General features: G+C 38.8%; 1 protein-coding gene across 5 annotated transcripts in view; it reads right to left on the bottom strand.

Moving 5' to 3' along the window:
* The window catches only part of atp13a3 (ATPase 13A3), a 72,459-nt gene that overhangs the window by 36,175 nt on the left and 10,417 nt on the right, over nucleotides 1-25,867 (bottom strand). For all 5 annotated transcript variants that reach the window (XM_061883917.1, XM_061883919.1, XM_061883916.1 and 2 more), the window contains exons 2-13: nucleotides 23,900-23,972; nucleotides 15,882-15,966; nucleotides 15,638-15,811; nucleotides 11,965-12,150; nucleotides 9,712-9,782; nucleotides 9,558-9,641; nucleotides 5,837-5,906; nucleotides 5,616-5,750; nucleotides 2,240-2,312; nucleotides 791-922; nucleotides 538-720; nucleotides 303-460 (exon numbers count right to left, since the gene is read on the bottom strand). In XM_061883917.1, coding sequence (XP_061739901.1) covers nucleotides 303-460; nucleotides 538-720; nucleotides 791-922; nucleotides 2,240-2,312; nucleotides 5,616-5,750; nucleotides 5,837-5,906; nucleotides 9,558-9,641; nucleotides 9,712-9,782; nucleotides 11,965-12,150; nucleotides 15,638-15,811; nucleotides 15,882-15,932 — 1,317 coding nt within the window. In that variant the 5' untranslated portion in view covers nucleotides 15,933-15,966; nucleotides 23,900-23,972. The remainder of the gene's footprint in view (nucleotides 1-302; nucleotides 461-537; nucleotides 721-790; nucleotides 923-2,239; nucleotides 2,313-5,615; nucleotides 5,751-5,836; nucleotides 5,907-9,557; nucleotides 9,642-9,711; nucleotides 9,783-11,964; nucleotides 12,151-15,637; nucleotides 15,812-15,881; nucleotides 15,967-23,899; nucleotides 23,973-25,867) is intronic.

The following is a 25,867-nucleotide window of genomic DNA, read 5'->3' on the forward strand; positions in this document are numbered from 1 at the left end:
TAGTATTTAGTGCCTACAGTTCAGCTAATTTCTAAACATTTACTTTTTGTCTGACTTTATTTCTAGGATGAGTGGTGGGCCAATAAAAACACTCATCTTTACCCTCTGTAAACATTAGGGGGAATGTTATCTAACATTGATTGCAAACCGGACAAATGAAAGTGGAGGAGGAGATGTTTACAAAGGTGTGAATGAGTCGTACAGACACAAATACAACCAATCACTCTTTGGGATTTTTAAATAAAATGCATGGGGAGATGTGAGTTGGCAGAGAGGAGCAAGTACGTCTTCACAAACATTACCTTGTTCATGACGCTGAGGACGATGGAGTAGACGAAGCCAATGCCTGCCACACCCACCAAACACAGGAGGAAAAGGTAGGCATCGCGGTACAGCTTGAAGTCTGTGGGTTTGGGGTAAAGGATGGAGCGTACCAACTGGCCTTTGGCCGTGCTGAAGCCTTGGTGAGATAAGCGGTTGACAACGTTTCAACCGACCGTGTATGTCGACCTCTGACCTCCAACACACAATGCTTACCTGTGCGGACCACCACGGCTTTGACCAACTCGCCGGTGTAGAAACGTGTCTGGATGACGTTGGTGCCACAGAAGAGTGTGTGTCTCTTATGCTCCTCTGTGCTGTAGGGGCTCTCAGCCTCATCTCCACTCTCGCCTGGCGACTGGTTTGGAAGGTTGGTCTTGGTCACAGGAACACTTTCCCCTGAGGGAAGGTAAACGTTGTCAGCACTGACTCTCTTCCACGGCTTCTAGCAGCAAGGCAGCGGTCTCACCTGTGAGCATGCTTTCATTGACGATGCAGGTGCCGCTGACCAGCACGGCATCGCATGGCATGATGGTCCCGTTGCTGGGGATCACAATCACGTCCCCGGGCACCAGGTCGCTCGACAACACTTCTACAATTTCTGACACGGTGCGGGTTCAAGCGGGAACACAGCAAAAAACAGGAATCCAAAGATCATTCTCAAACATGTGCACATATTTGTTGGGATGTCATGCAGACATTTTTGAATTCAGGAGAAACAAATGCACCAATTTAAGACTCGCTGACCACAGTTCACATAATTGAACATTTCACTATTGTGTGACTTCCTGAATCATTTCTTTTTACGAGCTGCAAGCTAAAATTATAGGCAAAGTCATTAAGTAATTAGGAAATACTTTCTGAAATGTGTGTAGTGAACGTAAAGAATAGTGTCACTTTTTGAATGGAACTACAGAAATAACGACTTTTATAATAAGTTGTCATTTATTGAGATACATGTGGACAGACACTTAGTGAAAAGAGTATCTCATGCTAATAAGTAGGGGTGTAACCATGCACTCATGTCACCACACCACACACCATACTGGCTACGCATTTTACGCCGGGTGGTAGTCGGGACACTGCCAAGTAGCCCTGACTGAAGGAGCAATATTTTACGCTGGGTTGAAGTAACAATATTTCAAAGAGGGTGGTAGAGTCGGGACTCTGCCAAGGAGTGTATGCTTTGAAAAATACGACAGTCTAAGAGTTTATTGATATGATTGGAGTTTGTTTGTTACAGTCCACATTCAAGTCTTATCAGGTTGCACGTATGACCTTTTTTACAAACAAATAAAATGTCAAAAGACAAATGAGTTTGAAACAGCAAATCAAACTGTCAAATGTACAAATGTGATATTTCAAGTTTGTGCTGCTGGAGAAACAAAGCCAACCCTAACCCAAAGCAATATGGGTTGTACTTTTATAGCGCTTTTCTACCTTCAAGGTACTCAAAGCGCTTTGACACTACTTCCACATTTACCCATTCACACACTGATAGAGGGAGCTGCCATGCAAGGCGCTAACCTGCACCCATTAGGAGCAAGGGCGAAGTGTCTTGCTCAGGACACAACGGACATGACGAGGTTGGTACTAGGTGGGGATTGAAACAGTGACCCCCGGGTTGCGCACGGCCACTCTACCACTGCGCCACGCCGTCCCAAAGCAAAGCACGTGGTGCTACTTTTAATCCCTCTCTCAAGGTCAGAAGATATATGCTCCTGACTATCAAAATAAAATGAGCAAAGACGAATACGCTAAAAGATATTCTGACTATTAAAATAATCAAACGACAGATATGCTTCTGACTATGAAAATAATCTAACAGATATGCTTCCCACTGTGAAATCCAACTGCAACATTGAGTCTGGTCAGGAGTACTAGTGTGTGATGTGGTGAGAAGAAGGAGAAGACAAACCGTTGTTGGCTCGGCATACAGATACACGTACAGTACTGTGAGCTGCCACCATGTCATGAAGCATGACGTATTGCTGGAAGATGCAGAGAGAAAGTTATTCAGAAGACATATATTTTTACACATCCAACCAACCCAGTGAGGGTCAAAGTACGACAACTTCCCTTTGTGTTACGTGACGACGCAATAATTTCTAACAACTAGTTGGAGGGCCGGCAGGGGGCCACAAATGCTGAATAAAACAATCACCCTTTATGGTTGGAACATATTTAGTTCTGGTGAAAATACTATTGTAATGACATCAACACAGTTTCATGTTCCTGTAGTTGTAATGTGTCTTCGATATTCTTGCAGACAGTTGAATATTGTGCAAGATGTTGACTTTGTTGTGGATGTATTGAATATTGTGTTTAATGTGTTGTAAATTAATTAATTATTGTGTTAAATATGTTGGAGATGAATTTAATAGTGTTATATATGATTTATTTAATATTGTGTTAAATATGTGGTAGATTATTGAATATTATGCAAGGTGTTGATTATGTTGTAGATTATTGAATATTATGTAAAATATGATGTAGATTATTGTATTTTAGACAATGTGTTGTAGATTAATTGAATATTGTGTTAAATATGTTGTGGATTAATTGATTATGTTAAATATGATGTACATAATTGAAAATTATGCAACTGATTCACAAGGTAAAAAAAAATGTTCACGGTTAAAGTTGATCTTCAAGGCAAAAAATGATTTTCAAGATAGAAAATGATTGTGTTAAGTGTTGTATATTAATTGAATATTGTCTTAAACATGTAAATTAAATATTTTGTTGTATATGATGTAGATTATTGAATATCAAGCAATGTGTTGTATATTAATTGAATAATGTGTTAAACATGTTGTAGATTAATACAGTGTTGTTTTAAATATGTTGTAGATGATTTGAATATAATGTAGATGAATTGCTGAATTGCCCCAGGGATCAATAAAGTACTTTCTATTCTATTTCATTTTATTCTATTTGAATATTGTGTTAAACATGTTGTAGATTAATTGAATATTATGTCAAATATGTTGTATATTAATTGAATATTGTGTAGATGAATTTAATATTGTGTTAAAAGCCTACTGAAAGCCACTACTAGCGACCACGCAGTCTGATAGTTTATATATCAATGATGAAATATTAACATTGCAACACATGCCAATACGGCCTTTTTAGTTTACTAAATTGCAATTTTAAATTTTGCGCCCAAAAATCCTGCTGAAACGTCGCGGTATGATGACGCATGCGCGTGATGTCTCGCATTGTAGAGGACATTTTGTTCCAGCATCGTTCCCAGCTATAAATTGTCTGTTTTCATCGCATAATCCCACAGTATTCTGGACTTCTGTGTTGCTGAATCTTTTGCAATTTGTTCAATTAATAATGGAGACATCAAAGAAGAAAAATGTAGGTGGGAAGCGATGTACTGCGGCCACCTTTAGCAACACAAACACAGCCGGTGTTTCATTGTTTACATTCCCAAAAGATGACGGTGAAGGTTTACTATGGAACAGAGTGGTCAAGCGAACACGGTTGGATTGGACCACACACACAAAGTACAGTGTATGATGCAGCGATCATTTCGAAAGATCGTGTTTCGAAGAGGGTCCCTTGCGAAAGACAGAGATGGGCATCGCCACCACCCGTCGACTGGTACTGAAGAAAGGTGCAGGGCCGACCTTCAGGTTGTACAGATACGACCATATAATCTCACAAAAACACTAGTAACACAATAAGCAGATAAGGGATTTTCCAGAATTATCCTAGTAAATGTGTCTAATAACATCTAAATCGCTCCCACTGTATAGTCTTTTTTTTTTCCCTAGTCCTTCACTCTCACTTTCCTCATCCACGAATCTTTTATCCTCGCTCAAATGGGGAAATCGTTGTTTCTTGGTCCGAATCACTTTTGCTGCTGGTGGCCATGATTGTAAACAATGTGAGGATATGAGGAGCTCCACAACCGGTGACGTCACGCGCACATCGTCTGCTACTTCCGGTACAGGCAAGGCTTTTTTATCAGCACCAAAAGTTGCGAACTTTATCGTGGATGTTCTCTACTAAATCCTTTCAGCAAAAATATGGCAATATCGCAAAATGGTGAAGTATGACACATAGAATGGACCTGCTATCCCCGTTTAAATAAGAACATCTCATTTTAGTCGGCCTTTAAATATGTTGTAGATGAATTTAATATTATGTGAAATATGTTGTATATTAATTGAATATTATGTAGATGAATTGAATATTATGTCAAGTATGTTGTATATTAATTGAATATTGTGTAGATGAATTGATTATGTCAAATATGTTGTATATTATTTGAATATTGTGTAGATTGAATATTGTGTGAAATATGTTGTAGATTAATTGAATATTGTGTTAAATAAATTGTAGATTAATTGAATATTGTGTTAAATATGTTGTAGATTATTATGTAAAATATGATGTGGATTATTGTATTTTAGACAATGTGTTGTAGATTAATTGAATAGTGTTAAATATGTTGTAGATTGATTGTTACATATGATGTAAATAATTGATTATGCAATGTGTTGTATATTCATTGAATATTGTGTTAAAAATGTTGTAGATTAATTAAATAATTTATTCAATATGATGTAGATAATTGAATATTATCCAATGTGTTGTATATTCATTGAATATTGTGCTAAAAATGTTGTAGATTAATTAAATAATTAGTTAAATATGATGTAGATAATTGAATATTATCCAATGTGTTGTATATTCATTGAATATTGTGCTAAACATGTTGTAGATGAACTAAATATTGTGATGAATATGTTGTAGATTATTGAATATTATGTTAAATATGTTGTAGATAATTGAATATTACGCAATGTGTTGTAAAATAATTGAATCTTGTGTTAAATATGTGGTAGATTAATTAAAGTGTGTTAAATATGATGTAGATTAATTGAATATTATGTTAAATATGATGCAGATAATTGAATATTATGCAATGTGTTGTATATTAATTGAACATTGAATGAAATATGTGGTAGATTAATTAAATATTGTGTTAACTATGTTGTAGATTAATTGAATATTGTGTGAAATATGATGTAGATCAATTGAATATTGTGTGAAATATGATTATGTTGGGGCTGAACCGCAGATGTCACTGTGGCTTGTGCAACCCTTTGAGACACTTGTGATTTGGGGCTAGAAGTAAACATTGATTTATTGATTGATTGATGTAGAAGAATTGAATATTGTGTGAAATATGTTGTAGATTAATTGAATATTGTGTAAAATAGGTTGAAGATGAATTGAATATGTGTTGAATATGTTGTAGATGTAGTGTTTACCTTTTTGATGGCGTAGAGAGAGGTAGCTATGGAGAGAAGTGACATGATAACAATGGCCACAGCATAGTAGTAATATTCATCGGCACTCCACAAGATAACACTGAAGAGCTGGAAGATGTAGAAAGGGTTGAGGACCTGCAGGACAACAAACATAGAAGATATGAACATTAAAATAATATGTAAATATACTGTACCTAGCTTCAAGTCATGACGGGGCTCACCTCTTTGATAAGCAGCTTGAAAACAGAAGGCACTTTCACTTCAATCTCATTCACTCCGAAGAAGAGTTTCCTAAAAAGATGGAAGAAAAAAATTCCTGAGAGTCAAATCTTTGACTTTATGCCACAGGACCAGACTGAGCACATTGAAACTTCACCCTTTTCAACACAACTATGACACAATGTCATTCATTCAACACAACTTGAAATGCTTGCTGTGCAGGAAAACTCCACAATTACACAAATTCAACACAAGAACATGACGCCAAAGAAAACCAGTATACTTTGTATACTGTGTTACAATAAATGAAGTTGTCTTACAGCACATGACGACACACATGCGCTAACTGTGTGTTACTCTGTGTGTTACAGTATATTATGTTGTCCTACATTATATTATATTATGTTGTCTTACATTATATGATGTTGTCTTACAGCACATGACAACAACACGCATGCACTAACTGTGTGTTACTCTGTGTGTTACAGTATATTATGTTGTCTTACATTATATTATATTATGTTGTCTTACATTATATGATGTTGTCTTACAGCACATGACAACAACACGCATGCACTAACTTTTGTGCATTACGGTACATTTTGTGTGTTAGAGTATACATTGTGCGCTACAGTACACTGTGTGTTACAGCATACTTTGCGTGTTGGAAGTTAACTATAGAGTAGAGATGCGCGGATAGGCAATTAAATCATCCGCAACTGCATCACCAAAGTCGTCATCCACCCGCCGTCCACCCAAACCAACATTTTATCAGGACTGTACCCGCCCGCCAACCGCCCGCTGAAATACATCAGAGGTCAGCCGCCTTTACCAGCTAGCGGGGGTGTATAAAATAGTCAGAAATTATCATGAATACAAAGGATTCTGGGTATTTGTTGTGTTGCGTTTATGTTGTGTTACTGTGAGGATGTTCTCCCGAAATGTGTTTGTCGTTCTTAATTGGTGTGGCTTCACAGCGTGGCGCATATTACTAAGAGTGTTAAAATAGTTTATATCACAGCCATTAGTGTACTGTGTGTCACCCAGTATACCTTGCAGTCGTGTGCGTGTTGCCGCGGAAGCCACACACAACATGATACTGGACTGACAAGCAGATCGTACATGTTGTAGAAGGCGACAAAGTCAATGGCTTCATAGCACGCCCTAATACTTATTATCTGAGTGACTGCCGGCAGTCATTCAAGAGAATAATAGCGTCTCCTATTGTCTTCTTCGCTTTATGACACGGGTCTTAAATGGCTCTTTGAATGGCAACTTTTTCATGATATTCTAATAATATGACCAGCACCTGTACATACAGTGGGGCAAAAAAGTATTTAGTCAGCCAGCGATTGTGCAAGTTCTCCCACTTCAAATGATGACAGAGGTCTGTCATTTTCATCATAGGTACACTTCAACTGTGAGAGACAGAATGTGGAAAAAAAAATCCAGGAATTCATATTGTATGAATTTTAAAGAATTTATTTGTAAATTATGGTGGAAAATAAGTATTTGGTCAATAACAAAAATTCAACTCAATACTTTGTAATATAACCTTTGTTGGCAATAACAGAGGTCAAAGGATTACTATAGGTCTTTACCAGGTTTGCACACACAGTAGCTGGTATTTTGGTCCATTCCTCTATGCAGATCTTCTTGAGAGCTTTGATGTTTTGGGGCTGTCGCCGAGCAACACAGACTTTCAACTCCCTTCACAGATCTTCTATGGGGTTGAGGTTTGGAGACTGGCTAGGCCACTTCAGGACTTTCAAATGCTTCTTATGGAGCCACTCCTTCGTTGCCCGGGCGTTGTGTTTGGGATCATTGTAAAGCTGGAAGACCCAGCCACGTTTCATCTTCAAAGCTCTCACTGATGGAAGGAGGTTTTGTCTCAAAATCTCACGATACATGGCCCTAATCATTCTTTCCTTAACAAGGATCAATCGTCCTGTCCCTTTAGCAGAAAAACAGCCCCCAAAGCATGATGTTTCCACCCCCATGCTTCACAGTAGGTATGGTGTTCTTGGGATGCAACTCAGTATTCTTCTTCCTCCAAACACGACGTGTTGAGTTTATACCAAAAAGTTCTATTTTGGTTTCATCTGACCACATGACATTCTCCCAATCCTCTGCTGTATCATCCATGTGCTCTCTGGCAAACTTCAGACGGGCCTGGACATGCACTGGCTTAAGCAGGGGGACACGTCTGGCACTGCAGGATTCGATTCCCTGTCGGCGTAGTGTGTTACTGATGGTAACCTTTGTTACTTTGGTCCCAGCTCTCTGCAGGTCATTCACCAGGTCCCCCCGTGTGATTCTGGGATTTTTGCTCACCGTTCTCATGATCATTTTGACCCCACGGGATGAGATCTTGCATGGAGCCCCAGATCGAGGGAGATTATCAGTGGTCTTGTATGTCTTCCATTTTCTGATAATTGCTCCCACAGTTGATTTTTTCACACCAAGCTGCTTGCCTATTGTAGATTCACTCTTCCCAGTCTGGTGCATGTCTACAATTTTTTTCCTAGTGTCCTTCGACAGCTTTTTGGTCTTGGCCATAGTGGAGTTTGGAGTCTGACTGTTTGAGCCTGTGGACAGGTGTCTTTTATACAGATAACGAGTTCAAACAAGTGCCATTAATACAGGTAACGAGTGGAGGACAGAAGAGCTTCTTAAAGAAGAAGTTACAGGTCTGTGAGAGCCAGAGATCTTCCTTGTTTGAAGTGACCAAATACTTATTCTCCACCATAATTTACAAATAAAGTATTTAAAATTCCTACATTGTGAATTCCTGGATTTTTTTTTCACATTCTGTCTCCAACCCTTAAAGTGTACCTATGATGAAAATTACAGACCTCTGTCATCATTTTAAGTGGGAGAACTTGCACAATCGCTGGCTGACTAAATACTTTTTTGCCCCACTGTATGTATGTATATATATATATATATATATATATATATATATATATATATATATATATATATATATATATATATATATATATATATATATATATATATACACACACACAGAACCTTTAAGTCGTGTTTTTAGTGGCACCTTATTGATTATAATTAACTGGACTGATGAAAGACACACAACTTTCGACAACAAGTGATAGGGATTGATGTCAAGGCCAAGAACAATGTCAGCAGAAGACTGGTGGTGTGCTGGTGTCAAATGAATGTTTCAGCAACCATGACCATCAGATGAAAATGTCAAGCCTAGGATTATGTAGCCATAAACAATATTCAGGATAAGCTGCAGTAAAAATTAGTGTTTGAAAAGAAAATGATAGAAAAAACATGATAAATCACCGCACTTGGATAAACTCATGCACTAGGTAGCACTAACTTGGTAGGTAGTTTAAATGTTACCATGAAAACAAGAGCCATTAACGTCTTTCCCCATTGAGAAACAACATTGCGCACCACAATAAAGACCTGAATAAGAACAACACATATATTCTGTTGTGTACATTGAAGTGTGCTCTGAGTAGACAGTGATAGATCTGTAATATGACGTGTATCCGTCTACAAGCCATTTTGCCTTTAACATTAATAAAACACTAAACCTTTACTAATTAAAACTGAAGAAGTAAACATAAATAGTCATGTTTCTTCACCATGAGAGTGTGTTTATTGTGTGTCTACTTTATTCTACAAATAAAACTGGGTTCAAAGTACTTGTACGTGGTGTGGAATGATGACATGGTTACTCACCTGTACTCCTGCTGGTTCCTGGTGAGACCCCTGCTGTGCTCCGAGTGGAGCGCAACACAGCTCACTTTGAGATCCTCCAGGCCGCTGTCAGACAAAGTCGTCGTTGGCGTTACACCAGCAGCACAACAACTCTTCTACTACTTGATGTACTCACGTTAAGTCTTCAAAGTTCTGCACTCGCTCATTCCAAAAGTACTTTGTGCTGTGGAGGGTGAAGTAACGAATCTGAAAGACACACCGGGGAGGCGGTATTGGGAATAGTTTTTTTAACCAGGAGGCAATTCCTGAAAGAATTGCATGTGAATGCTCCAATGCTGAAGTTGAACTGAAATGCTGACAGAATGTAGTACGAATGTAAGAATAGTTTGAGTGTTAAGACATTCAATTTCCAGGAAAACTGGAATTTGGTTTGGAACTTGGGAAAGTGTTAGTTTGAATACCCAGGACAAGTGGAATGTGTTGATGTTGGAATGGTTCCAATAGGTTGAAAAATGTGGGAATTGTGCAACTTTGAAAAACGTCCCATTCACTTCAATGGGAACTTCCTGGAAATTTGGGAATTTGGAAAAAAGTATGATGTTAGCGGAATGTTTTGACAGTGGAATGGTTGAAATGCGATGAAAATTGTGAAAGGAGTCATCGCACAAAAAAGGTTGGAATCAAGGTTAGAAAAATAAACAGGAATCCTGGAAATTTGTTGACCGGGGAAAAATGGTTTGAATTTCCAGGATGAGTTGAATGTGTTGAGGTGTAAATGCTTTCAATCGGTTAAAAATGTGGGAATTTGGAAGTTCGGAAAATGGATAATTCAATTTGAATGGGGAAAATGTCCCTACAAACTGGGAATTCTAGGAACTCCGGGAATTTTTTATAGAATTGTTGAAAGGGAGCACATAATTCTTGAACAAGTGGAATATGTTGAAGTGAAATAGTTTGAATCGGTTAAAAAATGTGGAATTGTGGCATTTTGGAAAATGGATAATTCAATTTGAAGGTGGAAAATGTTCCTAAAAACTGTGAATTCTAGGAAATCCCAGATTTTTTTTTTTTTTGAATCGGTTGAAAAATATAGAAATGGTGGAGGTTTGAAAAATGGATAATTTAATTTGAATGGGGAAAATATCCCTAAAAACTGGTAATTCTAGGAAATCCTGGAATTTTTTTTATAATTGCTGAAAGGGGACACATAATTCCTGAACGAGTGGAATATGTTGAAGGTGGAGTGGTTTGAATCGGTTAAAAAATATAGAAATGGTGGAGGTTTGAAAAATGGATAATTAATTTTGACGGGAAATGTCCCTAAAAACTGGGAATTCTAGGAAATCTTGGAATTATTTATTTTATAATTGTTGAAAGGGAGCACATAATTCCTGAACGAGTGAAACATGTTGAAGGTGAAATGGTTTAAATCGGTTGAAAAATGTAGTAATGGTGGAAGTTTGAAAAATGGATAATTAATGAAATGTCGCTAAAAAGTGGAAATAGTAGGAAATCCTGAATTTAAAAAAAAAAGTATAATTGATAAAAGGGAGCACATAATTCCAGAACGAGTAGAATATGTTGAAAGTGAAATGGTTTGAATCGGTCGAAAAATGTAGAAATGGTAGAAGTTTGAAAAATGGATAATTAATTTTGACCGGGGAAAATGTCCCTAAAAATTGGGAACTCTAGGAAGTCCGGGATTTTTTTTTTTTATAATTGTTGAACAGGAGAACATCAATCCTGAAAGAGTGGAATATGTTGAAGGTGGAATGGTTTGAATCGGTTAAAAAAAAATTAAAAATGGTGAAAGTTTAGAAAATGGATGATTCAATTTGAATGAGGAAAATGTCCCTAAAAAATGGGAATTCTATGAAATGCTGAATTTTTTTAAATTTTAATAATTGATAGAAGGGAGCACAAGTGAAATATGTTGAAGGTGAAATGGTTTGAATCGGTTGAAAAATGTGGAAGTTTGAAAAATGGATAATTCATTTTGACGGGGGAAAATGTCCCTAAAAACTGAATTTCTAGGAAATCCAGGATTTTTTTTTTTAATAATTGTTGAACAGAAGCACATAATTCCTGAACGAGTGGATTATGTTGAAGGTGGAATGGTTTGAAAAATGTAGAAATGGTGGAAGTTTGAAAAATGGATAATTAATTTTCAAGGGGGAAAAATGTCTGGGAAAACCTGGAATTCTGAGAAATCTAGGAATTTTTGGAATTTGTCAAGGGAAAGTCCACAATTCCCGAATTGGCTGAACAGTTTGAAGTTGGAACGGTTTGAATCAGGTGAAAAACGTGGAAAGTAGAGCGCCAAACTCTGGAGAATAATAATAATAATAAATAGAGGAATGTTCACACCATAAGACATTACTCCAGTTCTATGTACACATCATTAAATAGTGTGAAAGTTATTGCCTACCGCTGTGGGCTGGTAGTCTACATATCTCCTGATGAGCTCCTGGGGGGGCCGGGTGTCTCCGTTGGCCATGGATGGGGAGGGAGGGGGGGAAGGGGAGGTGGTCTGGGTGTCCAGGCTGTGGAAGGGGTTGCTCCCTGGGGCTAGCATCACTCGAACCTTAGCCAGGAACCAGCGCCGGAATTCATCCTGGTCAACACCACAAGTGGAATACAAAGCCTTAGCGTTGCTGGATGTCGTGGAAGAGGAAGTGAGCGCAGCAAAGTGTGTCATGTCATGTACAAGGAATTGTTTTTGGCCTGTCAGTGTTTATTTTCATGAAAATACTTTGTCAGCTTTTGTGTAATACTGCAGCTTGTCATCTCATGAGTAGAGATCCATTTTTTTTTAACCAATTATTAGTAGTGTAGGAGGCTGATAATGGATAATTGGAGTGATATTCATTTGCAGTAAACATCATTTAACATGAATATCATATGTCAGTAAACATCTGGACAAGGCTTTATGTTGTTTTTAACACTAGTAAGTAGCAAAGGTGGGTCAGTAGTGACATAATGTTTCATTTACCATCAGAAAACATCATAGACCTTTACATTTCAAAATCTCCTGATAAAATTGGGAAAAATATGACATTTGTCTACATCCCAATAACTCATCTACTACATTTTATACACTTTATTCCTCGTGAAGAATCATGAAATATTGTCAACATTTCAATTAAAACAATTGTGGGCTCCTTCACGTAAATTATAGTTGAGACTAGTGTTGTTCCGATACCAATATTTTGGTACCGGTACCAAAATTATTTCAATACTTTTTTTTTGTTTTTTTGTTTTTGTCCAGCTTCTCAGGTAAATCATATAGTAGATGTAGATGTAGATGTAGATGTAGACGCCCATATCGGCTGTTCAGATTGACTTTACAAAAGAGAAGTGTAGGATATTTCTCTTGTTGCCTTATTTATATTTGACTTTATTAAATGTATTTATATTATCATTTGGTGCAGCCGGGTCGGAGCAGGAGGGGATAGAAAGAGACAAAAAGGAAGAGAGAGGGGGAAATTTTGGGGATAAGAGGGGGATTAGACAGAGAGACAAAAACCACAACAGCAAACACAACAACAATAACAACAACAACATCAGCAAATAGGATGTATAAAAATATGATGGTAAAAGTGATAGCAAAGAAGCAGTTAGTGAAATAAATCATAACACAGAAATGACAATGAGCATTATTAGGCTACAAATGGATCAATACGGATAGCAATAGAAATATCACTATTGAGAATGAATAATAACAATAATTACCTCTTTTATCAACAGTACAGTTGTTCAAATGCAACAATACATTTACGTAATGATAACTAGAGATACCAAACAATGCAGAAAGATGGAGGGGAAGAAAGAGAAGCTGGCTATATTAACCTTGTAGATTGTTATAATAACAATAGGTTAAGCCTTGTCAGTGTGTCATGTGTTACCCAGTTTACCCTAGGGCAACAATGGTAATTTATGTTTGATGAAACCTGATTATGTGCATGAGTGTATGTTTGTATATGTACAGTATGTGTATATGTACAGTATGTGTATATGTACAGTATGTGTATATGTATGTTTGCACAGTGAATGTATATGTACAGTATGTGTATATGTATGTTTGTACAGTATGTGTATATGTATGTTTGTACAGTATGTGTATATGTATGTATGTACAGTGAATGTATACGTACAGTATGTGTATATGTATGTTTGTACAGTATGTGTATATGTATGTATGTATGTATGTATGTATGTATGTATGTATGTATGTACAGTGAATGTATATGTACAGTATGTGTATATGTATGTTTGTACAGTATGTGTATATATATGTATGTATGTATGTATGTACAGTGAATGTATATGTACAGTATGTGTATATGTATGTTTGTACAGTATGTGTATATGTATGTATGTATGTATGTATGTATGTATGTATGTACAGTGAATGTATATGTACAGTATGTGTATATGTATGTTTGTACAGTGAATGTATATGTACAGTATGTGTATATGTATGTTTGTACAGTATGTGTATATGTATGTTTGTACAGTATGTGTATACGTATGTATGTATGTATGTATGTATGTATGTACAGTGAATGTATATGTACAGTATGTGTATATGTATGTTTGTACAGTATGTGTATATGTATGTATGTACAGTGAATCTATATGTACAGTATGTGTATATGTATGTTTGTACAGTATGTGTATATGTATGTATGTACAGTGAATCTATATGTACAGTATGTGTATATGTATGTTTGTACAGTATGTGTATATGTATGTATGTATGTATGTACAGTGAATGTATATGTACAGTATGTGTATATGTATGTTTGTACAGTGAATGTATATGTATGTATGTACAGTGAATGTATATGTACAGTATGTGTATATGTATGTATGTACAGTGAATGTATACGTACAGTATGTGTATATGTATGTATGTATGTAAAGTGAATGTATACGTACAGTATGTGTATATGTATGTATGTATGTATGTATGTATGTACAGTGAATGTATACGTACAGTATGTGTATATGTATGTATGTACAGTGAATGTATACGTACAGTATGTGTATATGTATGTTTGTACAATGAAAGTTCGTGTGGATGTATTAACTTTGAGTACGTAGGTATGTACTGTATTTAAGTATGTATGTGGGAGCGTAGGTACCTATGTATGTATGTATGTATGTATGGATGAATAACGATACTTTTCTTAATAAAGGGGACCACAAAAAATTTCATTATTGGCTTTGTTTTAACAAAAAATCTAAGGGTACATTAAACATGTTTATTATTGCACGTTTGTCCGTAATTAAAATAGTGAACATACTAGACAACTTGCTTTTTTGTAGTAAGAAAACAAACAAAGACCACTAATTTAGCTGCTGACTTTTTTTTTTTATTTATTTTTTTTTTTAAATTGATCTCAACTCTGTACACTGCTGCTGGAATTTTAATTTTCCTGAAGGAACTCTCCTGAAGGAATCAAAAAAGTACTATCTATCTATCTATCTATCTATCTATCTATCTATCTATATGCAGTAACATATTGTGTCATTTATACACCTATTATTTTCTACACATTATGAGGGACAAGTAGAAGGAAATTAATTATTAATCTCCTTGTTCATTCACTGTTAATATCTGCTTATTTTCTGTTTGAACATGTTCTATCTACACTTCTGTTAAAATGCAAAAATCACTTTCAAACCCCGGCCGAGTCGTACCAAAGACTATAAAAAACGGGAGCCATTACCTCCCTGCTTGGCACTCAGCATCAAGGGTTGGAATTGGGAGTTAGATCACCAAAGATGATGCTGCTCACTGCTCCCCTCATCTCCCAGGGGGTGATCAAGGGGATGGGTCATATACAGAGGTCAAATTTCACCACACCTAGTGTGTGTGTGAGACAATCATTGGCACTTTAACTTTAAAGTTCTACTAATTAGTCACCGCGACCCCGAAAGGGAATAAGCGGTAGAAAATGGATGGATGGATGGATAGTCATTAATTGAGCACAACACTCATCTGTGTGTAAATGAGTACTAGTGTACATGCAGTGTGTGCTGTATTCCCCCCAAATAGAAATAGTATGCAGAAGGAACATTGAAAGGGGACCTACCGTGGAGCGCAGCAACACCACTTCAGCATCACAGGCGGAGGTGGGGATGCAGGTGGACTTGACGCACCACTCTGGCATCCAGTAGAGCAGCAGGAGCAGGAAGCCCCCTGTACACAGGACCCCAACACCCACCAGTGCCAGGCGCCAAGGGCACAGACGGAAGCCTTGCAGCTCCTGCACAGTACAAGTGGGAAGGTGTGAGTGGTGTGCACACTTGAAGAGATGCAGTGAGACGAACGCTGACCATCTCTTCTTCTTCCCCCTTGTTGAGGACCTTCAGGTCTTCCTTCTCCATGATGCACAGCAGATGGCAAAGCCCTCCTTGATCGCTGCACACACAAAAACATATCTCTGACCATGTGGTCCACTTGGCCACGGTGAGGGTTTGTTTCAGACATGTTTGACAAGGTTAAGGCTACAAAAGGTGTGGAAAGTTTCCGGAAATTTAACACGGGAAGTTAAGCTTGAGAAGTCTCAATCCAATCCAATCCACTTTATTTTATTTCCATACTTTTATATGGACGGCGTGGCGCTGTTGGGAGAGTGGCTGTGCCAGTAACCCGAGGGTCCCTGGTTCAATCCCCACCTAGTACCAACCTCGTCACGTTCGTTGTGTCCTTGAGCAAGACACTTCACCCTTGCTCCTGATAAGTGTTGGTTAGCGCCTTGCATGGCAGCTCCCTCCATCAGTGTGTGAATGTGTGTGTGAATGTGGATTTATATCGTACATTTAAACAACAAAATGTTTCCAAAGTGCTGCACAACGACATCAAAAACAACATTCAAATACCATCCTGAGCTCCACCAATGACTGAATAAAAACAAAAGATAAAAATAAATACATATAAAACTAGGGATGCACCGAAATGAAAATTTGTGGCCGAAGCCGAATAAAATTTAAACGCTTGGCTGAAGGCCGAATACCGAATAATGAATGCAGTTTTTCACAATTTTTTTATATTGCATAAATAGCCTGGAATAAATATTTAGACATGTTTTTCAAATAAAGTATTTTTTTATTGAATATTGACATTTTTTTAATATTCCAGTAGCCTTTGCTTTTCAAAAAAAGCACAAAGTTTTTCATTTATATTAGGCCTTCAAAAAAAAAATAAAGTGCATTAAAGTGGATAAACCCACAACAAATGAATTATTGTCCTTTTGGCAAAAGTCTGCTTAGCCACAGTAGATATGCTAATAATGTAAACAGAAGGCTCAAGTAAATCTCAATAAGTGTGTGCTTGTAACCTCATACACTTATACAGGTACACAACATATCCCAACGTCACTGCACGTTGGTTGATTGCATCACCGCGTCAAAAAATTGCGTCACACGCCACTATTCGGCCTTGTTTTTAACTCAATCCACCGAAGGCCGAATGTGGCTTTTTTTGCCATATTCGGCCGAATATATTGGGTTACCGATTAATCGGTGCATCCCTATATAAAACCAATACGAAAATAATACAAAACAAAAATGATTAAAAACAATTTTAAGGGTGAAACCAATTAAAACAGAAAATAGAAATCAAAATTTTAAAACAGAGAGGACCACACAACTCACATAGTGCTAAAAGCCAGAGAATAAAGATGCGTCTTAAGACGAGACTTAAAACACTCCACGGTGGGAGCAGTTTGAATATGGAGGGGCAGAGTGTTCCAGAGCTTAGGGCCGACCACAGAGAAGGCCCTGTCTCCCCTAGTTTTAAGTCTGGTCCTGGGCACCACGAGCTGGAGATGGCTCTCGGACCTCAGAGCGCGTGCAGGATTGTAAGTTTGGAAATTTGACCATTTTTTCATTATTCAATATTGGACAGCGTCTATGGGAATATATGGGAATTAATGGGCAATGACAACAATGATATATTATTGGGCACTTGTCTACATGCTGCTGCATCTTTGTGGCATTTTTGTAGCTCTTTGCACACTATTTGCAAATGTACCAAATTTGTGAAATGTCTCCACACATCATACGTGGCGTTATTCTGTTTGTATTTATTTATTCTGGCAAAACACAAATTCAATGCCACACACATATATAAATAGTCAGCCAAACATTTGGAGTAGTCTTTAAAAATATTTGACTGATGGACAAATGAACAGAAATTGGCTAGATGAACAAATGAACAGTGAATCAGCATGCTAAATCAAATTATAATCTACATTCTTGTATGACAACAGAATGGCTAGCAGAACAGAAGGCCGAGGAAAGTACACTTTTTCATTTAGTATTTGCTAGTTGGACTTTACACATCAAAAAAAGGTAAATTCAGTTGTTAGCATAAATGAATGGGATTTAACAGAGAAAATGAGCATCACGGCTAACGGAGAAATATTTTCGGTTCATTATGAGACTGAGGCTTCACGGTGGCAGAGGGGTTAGTGCGTCTGCCTCACAATAAGAAGCTCCTGCAGTCCTGGGTTCAAATCCAGGCTCGGGATCTTTCTGTGTGGAGTTTGCATGTTCTCCCCGAGAATGCGTGGGTTCCCTCCGGGTACTCCGGCTTCCTCCCACTTCCAAAGACATGCACCTGGGGATAGGTTGATTGGCAACACTAAATTGGCCCTAGTGTGTGAATGTGAGTGTGAATGTTGTCTGTCTATCTGTGTTGGCCCTGCGATGAGGTGGAAACTTGTCCAGGGTGTACCCCGCCTTCCGCCCGATTGTAGCTGAGATAGGCGCCAGCGCCCCCCGCAACCCCAAAAGGGAATAAGCGGTAGGAAATGGATGGATGGATGGATTATGAGACTGTGGTGCTACATAAACCTAGCTAGCTAGAGATATTGGCCCCAAAAAACATTTAACAAGTAAAGGAACAGCTAGCTAGCTTGAGTGGAAGTCTGCTGGAGTAGTCTACTGTCACACAGTAAGAAGCAATTACACCTTTATTACACTTAAATACCATACATCAAATATATTTACCCCAGTAATATCATCAACACTTATCTGACTGGATGAAGTCCTTGGTCTGAAATACTAATGTGGCCTCAAAAGCCCTGCTGTAGTGTGTAGCATGCTGGCAATTATCTGTGCATGTTATTGAGGAATACACAGTGAAGGGTTGAAATTCGACTGAATGTGCATTAAATCAGGCTGTTTTAGCTAATAATCATGCTGCAAGATCTATCATGTTGCATTCAATGTTTATCCCCTATTAATTTCCCATTTACTCCCATTTATTCCTGTTAATTCCCATGGAAAGTTTCCAACTTTTGCAAACCAAGACAAGGCACATGAAAAACCTCTCATGGGTAATCTATTTCCAAGTGAGAGAGTAATCCAGGTTTAAGGGAGGCACACACATGATGATGCAGGACACCGCCATCTACAGGACTGTTTCCCTCCTCCAGAAGATGAGGATATGATTCAACCACGAGGACTTGGACTGAAACAAAACCTACTCCTACTATTCCAAAACAGGCTTTCTGCATCTTCACAGAGAAAAAAACTTCCAAGTTGACCTCAAATCACCCTGAGCAGATCTGCTGCCATACAGCTTCCTCCTTGGAGCGGCCCAGATGCCAGTGATATTCATAGACTGCAATATATGGCTGAAGTCATCAACGCTTGGATTACACACGTGCAGTTACAAAGTCCAGCAGGCCGGCCGTAGAACATGGCATACCTGAATCAAGTCCAACCCTCCTTTACCAGAGAGGGACTTTCTCAACGATGGTTTATCATCAACGACAGGGAGAGAAAACACTAAAGCAGCAAATAATGTGGCACAAAGAAATGTTTGGATGTAAAGTGGCACAGGCACCATGTTGCTGCCCTCAGCTGATTGTATCTTGGGTGTATACAAGGGTGGGACCAAACCCTTCCTGGTATTCCACAAAGGCAGCCCACTACAGGCCCGGAGTACTGTGGACCCTATCCAGGGTTTCCACAGGTGTCAGCAAGTCTCATTTAATGTCACAGCACAGTAAAGTAACACCCATGTACTAATGTACATAGTTAACATACATAGTCATTTAATGTCACCTCAACGTAAAGTAACACCCATGTCTTACTGTAGATAGTTACTATTAGGGCTGGGCGATGTGGCCTTTTATTAATATCTGGACATTTTTAGGCCATGTCACGATACACCATATATATCTGGATATTTGCCTTAGCCTTGAATGAACACTTGATGCATATAATCACAGCAGTATGATGATTCTATGTGTCTACTTTAAAACGTTCTTGTTCATACTGCATTCATATATGCTACTTTCATGCAGAGAGGGAAATCACAACTAAGGTAAGTCAATTGACCAAAAATTTATTTATTAAACAGTTATTAAGCAGTGGCACAAACATTCATGTCATTTCCAAAACAGAAAGTGCAAGATTGTCGGAGACATTTTAAAACGAGGTATGAACGCACTTTTGTGCATGATGTCACTAAGATGACATATCAAAACAACACTAAATCAAAGTTCACTTTTTGTACAGAACACCACTACTATATTTTAAAACAAATAAAGTGCACTTTTCTGCATGATGTCACTAAGATGACATATCAAAACAACACTAAATCAAAGTTCACTTTTTGTACAGAACACCACTACTATATTTTAAAACAAATAAAGTGCACTTTCGTGCATGATGTCACTAAGATGACATATCAAAACAATACTAAATCAAAGTTCACTTTTTGTACAGAACACCCCTACTACATTTTAAAACGAATAAAGTGCACTTTCGAGCATGATGTCTGTGGACATTTTCTCCTTCTGTTGTTGACTATTTGTTGACATGCGGAGTTTCAAGCACTCTTTATTGGACTGTTACCTATTGCAATATGCTCGATTAAGGCTGGGCGATATGACTAAAAAATGTATCACGATACAAGTGTTTCAAATCAGTCGATATCGATAATTATTGATAAAAAAAAAAAAAAACTATTCTAAATGAAGACCAGGAGAAAAAAGGCTGAATTTAAATACTTTTATTTTAAATATAACCTTTAACCTTTAGAACGAGGTCAGCATTATGAAAAACAGTCAAATAAATGAAATAATGGTCGATGTGCAAATATCGCTCGGTTGGTAGAGTGGCCGTGCCAGCAACTTGAGGGTTGCAGGTTCGATTCCCGCTTCCGCCATCCTAGTCACTGCCGTTGTGTCCTTGGGCAAGACACTTTACCCACCTGCTCCCAGTGCCACCCACAGTGGTTTAAATGTAACTTAGATATTGGGTTTCACTATGGAAAGCGCTTTGAGTCACTAGAGAAAAGCGCTATATAAATATAATTCACTTCACACTTCACTAATGACATCAAATAAATGCTTAATCCAACAAAATGTGCAAAGTATTGTAATTAAGAAATTAGTAGTGTACAACTCAGGCTTTAAAGCCATATTGGTGACAATAAATGCAAATAAATAACAGTAATATTAAGCAAGCAGAAACAAACATGTCTTACAGGATATTGTAAACATCGGAATAAACTTGCGTCTGAACATCCATCCATTTTCTACCGCTTATTCCCTGTCGGGGTCGCGGGGGGCGCTGGCGCCTATCTCAGCTACAATCGGGCGGAAGGCGGGGTACACCCTGGACAAGTCGCCACCTCATCGCAGGGCCAACATCTGTGACAAAATACTGCCAAACTGGTGACGTTTCCTTTTTTATTTCCAATTTCCTCTCGTGCTGCCGCACTCACATTCCTGTTTCATATCACTCCTCGTCGTCAGCTAGCCGTTGTTGCTTTTTTTTTTTTTTTTTTCCTGTTAGCATTTCCCAGATTGCCTTGCGGTGTTCAGGCTCGGCCGTGATAGGTCGGGAGGCCAAAGCCCTTCCTCTGCCTACACCCCCCAGAATGCCGTGCGGTTGCGCATCGGCCTTTCTTCCTATTTTGTTCTAACAGAACTCAGTGAAATTATCGAACGTTCTATCGACCCCCTTTTCTATTGATATTGATCACATGTCTATCGCGATACATATTGTTATTGTTTTATCGCCCAGCCCAATGCTCTATTTTATAGTCTAGCAAGAACTTCTCCAAATAAAGAGCTGACTCTGCTATTTAAGATGTCCTGAATTACGCCATGGCCACACAAACATTACAACTCCTTAACATCCTTTTAAAACACGCCCGACATTTTGACCAATCATAAGCCTGAGAAAATGAACACAGCTAACTTGGTCGAGTATAAAAACGTCTGTTCAACGATATATGGCACTGACATGTACATATCCTTCAAATGTGTGCCAAGGAAACAACTTCAACATTTTTGTGTTCCTGGATTTGTTTAAGTGGGCCGCTACATCCCAGCATTCAACATCATAGCTTGTATTCCGTTGTAAAATGTCATGTTCTTGTCACAGATTTAGTAGTAACACATAGCAAAGAAACACAAAAAGCTGAGTTTTAAGGACAAAAACCCTGGTGTACACTTGATATGAGGACAATCATTAAGCTGCAACAACACTGCGATGGAGATAAAGAGAGACTATAAAGGGCTGCTTTCAGTATATGACTCGGTCAGTCTGATTATTCTGCTGGCTGGTTTGCCATTTCTTCTCTTCCAGTTAATAGTTTACGTAGGGCTTTGAATGTGCTACTTTGGGATCCACTTCCTTTCTGTTTTGAGTAAATGGTTGTGGCACAGTTAAACATTAAAGGTTGAGGATCTGAGTCATGCTGGAGTAAAATCTTAGGATTGACAGATAGTAGAGACACAAAAACAATAAATGAGGAAACTGACTTGATTGAGAAAGTCAAACATCCATCCATTTTCTACCGCTTATTCCCTTTTGGGGTCGCGGGGGGCGCTGGCGCCTATCTCAGCTACAATCGGGCGGAAGGCGGGGTACACCCTGGACAAGTCGCCACCTCATCGCAGGGCCAACACAGATAGACAGACAACATTCACACTCACATTCACACACTAGGGCCAATTTAGTGTTGCCAATCAACCTATCCCCAGGTGCATGTCTTTGGAAGTGGGAGGAAGCCGGAGTACCCGGAGGGAACCCACGCATTCACGGGGAGAACATGCAAACTCCACACAGAAAGATCCCGAGCCTGGATTTGAACCCAGGACTGCAGGACCTTCGTATTGTGAGGCAGACGCACTAACCCCTCTGCCACCGTGAAGCCCAGAAAGTCAAACATGACATCTCAAACTGATGACTGTCACATAGTCGTTACCCACACTGGATGTACAAAATTAAATAAAGTAAGGCTGTAATGTAGAGCAGTGTTTTTTAACCACTGTGCTGTCCAAGTTCACATATTCGGGTTAATAGTATTTTTTGCAAACCAGTAATTATAGTCTGCAAATGATGTGTTGTTTTTGAGTGTCGGTTCTGTCTAGACCTCAGCAGAGTAACCGTGTAATACTCTTCCATATCAGTAGGTGGCAGCTGGTAGCTAATTGCTTTGTAGCTGTCGGGACAGTGGGAGGCAGCGTGCAGGTAAAAAGGTGTCTAATGCTTAGACCAAACATAAACAAAAGGTGAGTGCCCCTAAGAAGAAGCTTAGGGAAGGCTATGCAGAACGAAACTAAAACTGAACTGGCTACAAAGTAAACAAAAACAGAATGCTGGACGACAGCAAAGACTTACTGTGAAGCAAAGATGGCGTCCACAATGTACATCCAAACATGATATGGCAATCGACAATGTCCCCACAAAGAAGAATAAAAACAGCTAAAATATTCTTGATTGGTAAAACTAAGTAGATGCGGGAAATATCACTCAAAAGGAAGACATGAAACTGCTAGCTACAGGAAAATACCAAAAAAAGAAAAAAAGCCACCAAAATAGGAGCGGAAGACAAGAAGTAAAACACTACATACAGGAAAACAGCAAAAAAGCCCAAATAAGTCAGGGCGTGATGTGACAGGTGGTGACAGTACACCTACTTTGAGACAAGAGCTGTTGTCATGCATGCTTGGTTATGCTTTAAAATCGTTTTCTAACAATTCCGACAACTTTTTATTGTCAACTGAGTTTAATTCAATGATTTCTGCTGGTGGTGTAGCCTCCACATTGTTTCAACACTAAAAATGTGCCTTGGCTCAAAAAAGGTTGAAAAACACTGGTGTAGAGTAGTAGAGTATACATGATACATAACAGGAATTATTTTTGTCCTTTTACTGGCTGACTGGATAATGATGACAAGGTTACTTTGTATTTACAATGGAAAGTACAAGTTCCGTGTGTAAACTTTGAGTTAGGCTAAAACAAATGTGGCACTGAGATTTGGCTGTGTGTGTGTGTGTGTGTGTGTGTGTAATCTTCTTGAAAAGGTGGTGTTGTCGTACCTTGAGAGCCAGGGACCAACTGCCCCAGGTGGTCTCCTGCAGTCAGCTTGCTCTTACCACACCAACCTGGAACCTGCAAACAAAAGTCACAAAAAAGTGCAACATGAAGAAAAGACCAACAACCATCGCCTTCATAAAAACCCTGAAGCACTCCCGTCGTCATACTAAATGGATTGGCGATACATCCAACTAGAGCTGGTATCAGCACCTGAATTGCATTGACCGTGGTTTCTAGAACGCCATAATGACGTAGGATGAAAAACATCACAGAACCATTGATGTAGTCAAAGGCCTTCTTTAAAATCAACAAAAGGTAACATTTAATGGAAGTTGGTATTCTCCAAAACCTTCCATGATTCTTCTCAAAATATGGATTTGCCGAGCACAGCTGCAACCTAGACGTAAACCTATCACAGCAGAGTCTCGGTGAGGCCAAACCCGGTTAAGGAGGGTCTTATTTAGATACTTTGCCAAGTAGTCATGAGACAGATCACCCTTCATTGGCAGTGTGGTGATGACATTTGTAACCCACTGTTTAGGAGACCTCCTAGCAGCAGGCATGGATGGCATCAACCACACGGGCACCACCTCCTTGGAGAGCCTCTGCAGTAATGGCTCACTCAAGGCCAGATGCTTTCTCGATTTTCATGGCTGTGATTGTTTTGGCTGTTTCTTCACAGGACCAGTGCAGATGGAGAGGTCTTTTCTTGCAGAAGGAGGTAGAGGTCTGACAGAGTCAAGCCACTCTCATCGTTCATAAAAGAGCTGAAATAAGTCTTTCCACTACTCAGGACTTCATTCTTGGGTGGCTCACCGGTCCTCAGTTTCACCTGGTGTTTGAATATTTATGTCTAAGTTATCACACAACTCTTAGGCTTAAAGGCCGTTGCTATAGTTATTATTTGTGCTGAAGTTGCACTTTTCTATCTGTGCAAAGGGACAACTTGCAATCTTGGATTGCGAGTCGTCTCGTATCAGTGTTAGTGTCCAGACCAGGCCTGCTGACTGCCAGGGGCTAACATTGAGTACCTTGACGCAGACAAAGCAAATACGGCTATATCACGAGTGTCAGCACATTTCCATTTCTGGTGCTGCTGAAATTACCCCCCTTCCTTCAGAAGCAGCCTCAGTGATGTCACCAGGGACCTCCCGAATAAGTAGTGGAGCACATGGGCTGTGCCTTAGGGCATAGGTTGAAACTGTAACTGAGTGTACAGCCCAATACGTCTCTCCTCATTGAGCAAAATGAAAGTCTGTCTCTGCATGATTCCTTGCTTCTTGTCTGTTTAATAGATGTCATCAGTGTTTGAACCTGACACTGGCTTTGGTGTTCCTCCGAGACAATGATTGTGTAACATATTTAGTTATAATGATACTTATGAAACCAGAAATTAAAGTTTATTTGCCGTAATGGAGGGGATTGTTTATCATTTTAGGGGAGCAGCTCCACACTGTTTATGGAGACACACAATAAGCTGCTGAGCTACGAAGACGTTTGATACCGTTTAGCATATCCCTAATTTATTACACTTGTAGTCCGGCGCTATTGTCTTGTTCTTCTGTCCAATCATTAAAAATGAAATCTCAAGTGCACTTCAGAGCTGCTCTGCATATCTTACAAATTGCATGGCTATTGTATAAATGTCCGTCCTTGTTGTAAAATCCAACAGGTTCCAAACTTTTAGTTTTTGTTTTGCTGAATATCATTGGTGTGGACTTGCTAGCACTGCAGCTATTTCCATCCATTGTGGTCTTCCATCACGTAAGATAACAGAGCATGCGCCTGACCCCGGATTTCCAGCTGCTGAATGACACGACAAATGAGTACATGTGGGTTCTGGAGGCCCAAAATCAAAGAATCATATTAAAGGCTTATCCTGGACAGCTTTTTGGGGACCTGACACAGGGGAAGGCGAAGCAGAGAAGTTAAATGAAAGTGTGTGTACAAACTAAAGCCTGCGAGGGATG

This window comes from Nerophis ophidion, linkage group LG22 (genome assembly GCF_033978795.1).
Source record: "Nerophis ophidion isolate RoL-2023_Sa linkage group LG22, RoL_Noph_v1.0, whole genome shotgun sequence".
NCBI lineage: Eukaryota > Metazoa > Chordata > Actinopteri > Syngnathiformes > Syngnathidae > Nerophis > Nerophis ophidion.